Source organism: Macrobrachium nipponense, chromosome 26 (genome assembly GCF_015104395.2).
Source record: "Macrobrachium nipponense isolate FS-2020 chromosome 26, ASM1510439v2, whole genome shotgun sequence".
Taxonomy (NCBI): Eukaryota; Metazoa; Arthropoda; class Malacostraca; order Decapoda; family Palaemonidae; genus Macrobrachium; species Macrobrachium nipponense.
In genome coordinates this window covers 71,027,290-71,030,627 of record NC_087215.1, presented here as the reverse complement: position 1 = coordinate 71,030,627, position 3,338 = coordinate 71,027,290, and the positions used below count along the sequence as shown (strand labels likewise).

The 3,338-nt window shown below is 37.6% G+C and overlaps 1 protein-coding gene across 2 annotated transcripts; it reads left to right on the top strand.

Moving 5' to 3' along the window:
* The first annotated feature begins 310 nt into the window (after positions 1 to 310).
* LOC135199868 (uncharacterized) lies at positions 311 to 2,926 on the top strand. 2 transcript variants are annotated; one of them, XM_064228003.1, is made up of 3 exons: positions 311 to 430; positions 1,521 to 1,779; positions 2,444 to 2,926. In XM_064228003.1, the coding sequence occupies exons 1-3, from the start codon at positions 418 to 420 to the stop codon at positions 2,517 to 2,519; spliced, it is 348 nt and encodes a 115-aa protein (XP_064084073.1). In that variant the 5' UTR covers positions 311 to 417; the 3' UTR covers positions 2,520 to 2,926. The 2 variants fall into 2 exon arrangements, with proteins under 2 accessions (XP_064084073.1, XP_064084072.1); XM_064228002.1 differs by having other exon boundaries at positions 316 to 430; positions 1,518 to 1,779.
* The last annotated feature ends 412 nt before the right edge of the window (positions 2,927 to 3,338 follow it).

Sequence of the window (3,338 nt, the reverse complement as noted above, 5' to 3'; positions counted from 1 at the left end):
TTGCAAATCCAAAGGAGACCATTTAGAAAGCTCATTAGCAATTTCTTCTCTTCTGAGGTTTGCTTCGACTCAGAAATAGAAACCTGGAGAGGCTTTCTCCCTCCTAAACGACAGTTTCATCTCCATTAAGATTCGCCAGCATAGCAAGCACAGCCAAGCAGCCACCTGTCTGTCCTGCGAACTCCGAAGCCAAAATTAGAGAATTAGAGAAACTATTCTTGCAAGCCCGCCACATTACGACTATCTTAGCAATACTTGATGATGGCAACAGCTGTCGTAGAATTCGGCGCTACTTAAGCGCTGGCATCTACATCTGTGTCATCAGATCACTTCCAGCTTCAGCAGTAATCAGATCAGCAGCATCCCTGCCGTCCTCTCTCTTTGGAGATTCTCGAACGTTGATCAACACTAGTCGACATGGTTGCCAAGGGTACGAAAAGTGCAAAGTGTTGTGAATTCTCTTTCGAGCCCCGATGGATTGTCTTACTTTGGCGAAGCAATTTGACTCACGCTTCATTATATTATGGTTATCGGCATTCCCACGAAAGTATTTGGATGATTCAAGTTGCTTGTGTTTCTAGCTGTTCTTGTGTCAATATTCCTCTTCAATGCAACTGATCTACTGCCGTTATGTTGATAACTGAAAAAACTCATATAATTTTGTGTGTTAACTATTTTTCTTTTGCTAAAATAACAAGTTTTTTAAAATTGCGCTAATATAACTGCATGCAGTTATATATATATATATATATATATATATATATATATATATATATATATATATACATATATATATGTGTGTGTATGTGTGTGCGCGCGTGTATGTGTGTGTATGTATGTATGTATGTATGTATACATATATACGAATATATACTATATGACACCAAGACGATCGAACCCTGTTGAACTGTAGGAGTAGATGTCCCAAAAAGTATATAAAGCAAAACTTTGTAGAAATATTGAGGAGAAGGACAGATCATATCATTCAGGAGACATTGAAGAAGGTTGGGAGTTCCAGATTATTACATTTAATCAAATACCTTGCTAATAAACTCGAGGTATTCTGCTAATTATTAAGCGCTTTGGATATCAGAATTTAATTGAACAAAATTATGGTTATTATAATATTTCATGACGCTTATGCATATTTTGAGCGCGTTTCCCTCGATTTTTTCTAGTATTGTAACCCTGCCGCTCGCATCAGACTCCCAGTGTGGGCTCACTCTCAACCCCACTATTCTATCCGGTTCTTGGCGTTAAAAGACATAGGCATACCATCCAAGCAAACAGTAGATTGTTCTTGTTTGCTAATTGTTTTATATATTCATATTTGTTTCTCTTGTTTATTCATGCATTTATTCACTTATTTATTCATCTTCTTTATCAAATTACTTATTGGATTTATTTATCGATATATTTTATCTACTTCATTTTTTTTCATTTACCTAGTAATTCATTGTTTTATTTACTTACTTATCTATTTTCTTTATTTGTATATTTCTGACTGTATTCATCAGCAGTTATCGCCATCTTCGTCCTCGCCCTCGCCGCCGTCAGCAGCCACGCCGCCTCTGAAGTCGCCAAGTCGGAGAAGAGCGCTGACGGCCGCCTCTTCTTCCTCGGCACCACCGACCAGAGCGTCACCATCAGCACGTCGACCCTGACCACGCTGGGGCTCATCGTCATCGCCGGCATCCTGCTGGCTCTGGTCCTCACGAGCCTCGGCGTGGCCAAGGAAGGAGATGTCGCCACTGCTACAGGATACGCAGAGACCGCTGAGTGAGTTTTTTTTGTTTTTTTTTTTCGCTTACTCGGGGAGAAAGCCTACTCCTGAAAAAGGTGTTTCGCGTTGAGTTAAAGATACAGGAATTTTAGGATAGGATATCTATGATTTATTTATTAGAATGACAGTGTGAAAAATAATATCCACGCTAAACATTACAAAACATTTATTTCTAATAGAGTATATCGTATTTATTTTAATTTTCGTTGGCGAAACAGCGTTTTATTTGACTGTAGATTTTAGCACGTGCCCCTAGTAAGCTGGAGGTCGGATAATGCCTTGTTTTTTGTTCGACTATGTTTTCTTTGCCTTTTTCATTTTATTTCATTACTTTGATTATTTGCTTCCGTATAAATGAATTTCGGGATGAATTAAGCTGTATATTATGATACTCTCTCTCTCTCTCTCTCTCTCTCTCTTATAAATTCAAAACGATGATCCCAGTTAGCTGGGATCATCATTAATTACAACTCTCTTAAATTAGATATTATTAAAATTATTTTTCTCTCAAATGTAAATAATAAGTTCTCTCTCTCCTCTCTCTCCCCTCTAACTCTTCCTCCCCCGTCTCTCATCTCTCTCTCTCTCTCAAAAGCAAGCTATTTTAAAAGTAGAATCACGTTCAAGCGAGACTAATATCACTCCTTTCTTTACCCACAGTGACTATTCAGTATCTGGTTCCTCGTCTTACGCCGTCCAGAGATCCCTGGAGGAGGCTGAGAAGAAATATCGCTAAAAGGCGCCTTCGCCACATCTGAATGCCCCAGGATTAAAAGAAGAGCAACTTTTCCTATGCATTTTAGACAGCTATCATGCAGCTGACAGCTTCCAAAAATTCAAATCAGATGCGTATATATTCATGATGCCATCCCAACCACCCCCCCCCCCCCAAAAAAAAAAAAAAATCATTGACTTTTCAGGCCATAAACTTACCCCTTTGGAAAAATCAGTCTGAATAGACTTCGTTCATTGACTGTCCTGGTTATGACTCATCCTCACGAGAAGCCAATCAAAATCAAGTCCCAGCCGTGACGCTCTTCTTTTGTCTTAGATGCTTACTGACCAACTCTTATGATCATGCCAAATGTTATTATTTATTTATTGTTTAATATTTCGTTATGTTAATAAAATATTGATTATGCTGCAGTAGTTTTCAAACCAACTTTGTGACACGGTATGATTTCAAACCAACTCTTAACTTCCCTGACTGTTAGTATCTATTTAAATCTTGCATCCTTGATAGTCTCTCTCTCTCTCTCTCTCTCTCTCTCTCTCTCTCTCACACACACACACACACATACACACACACATATATACATATATATATATATATATATATATATATATATATATATATATATATATATATATATATATATGTATAACTAAATCACGAAAGTTAGGAACGTGATAAATCCATAAATAAAGATAAATGCCACGAAGGAAAAATAAACGAAGGAGGTCTGCAAGATCTTTTGACTTTGAAAGTCTTTTACTGAGCAGTATCTGCTCAGTAAAGGACTTTTAAAGTCGAAAGATCTTGCAGACCTCCTTC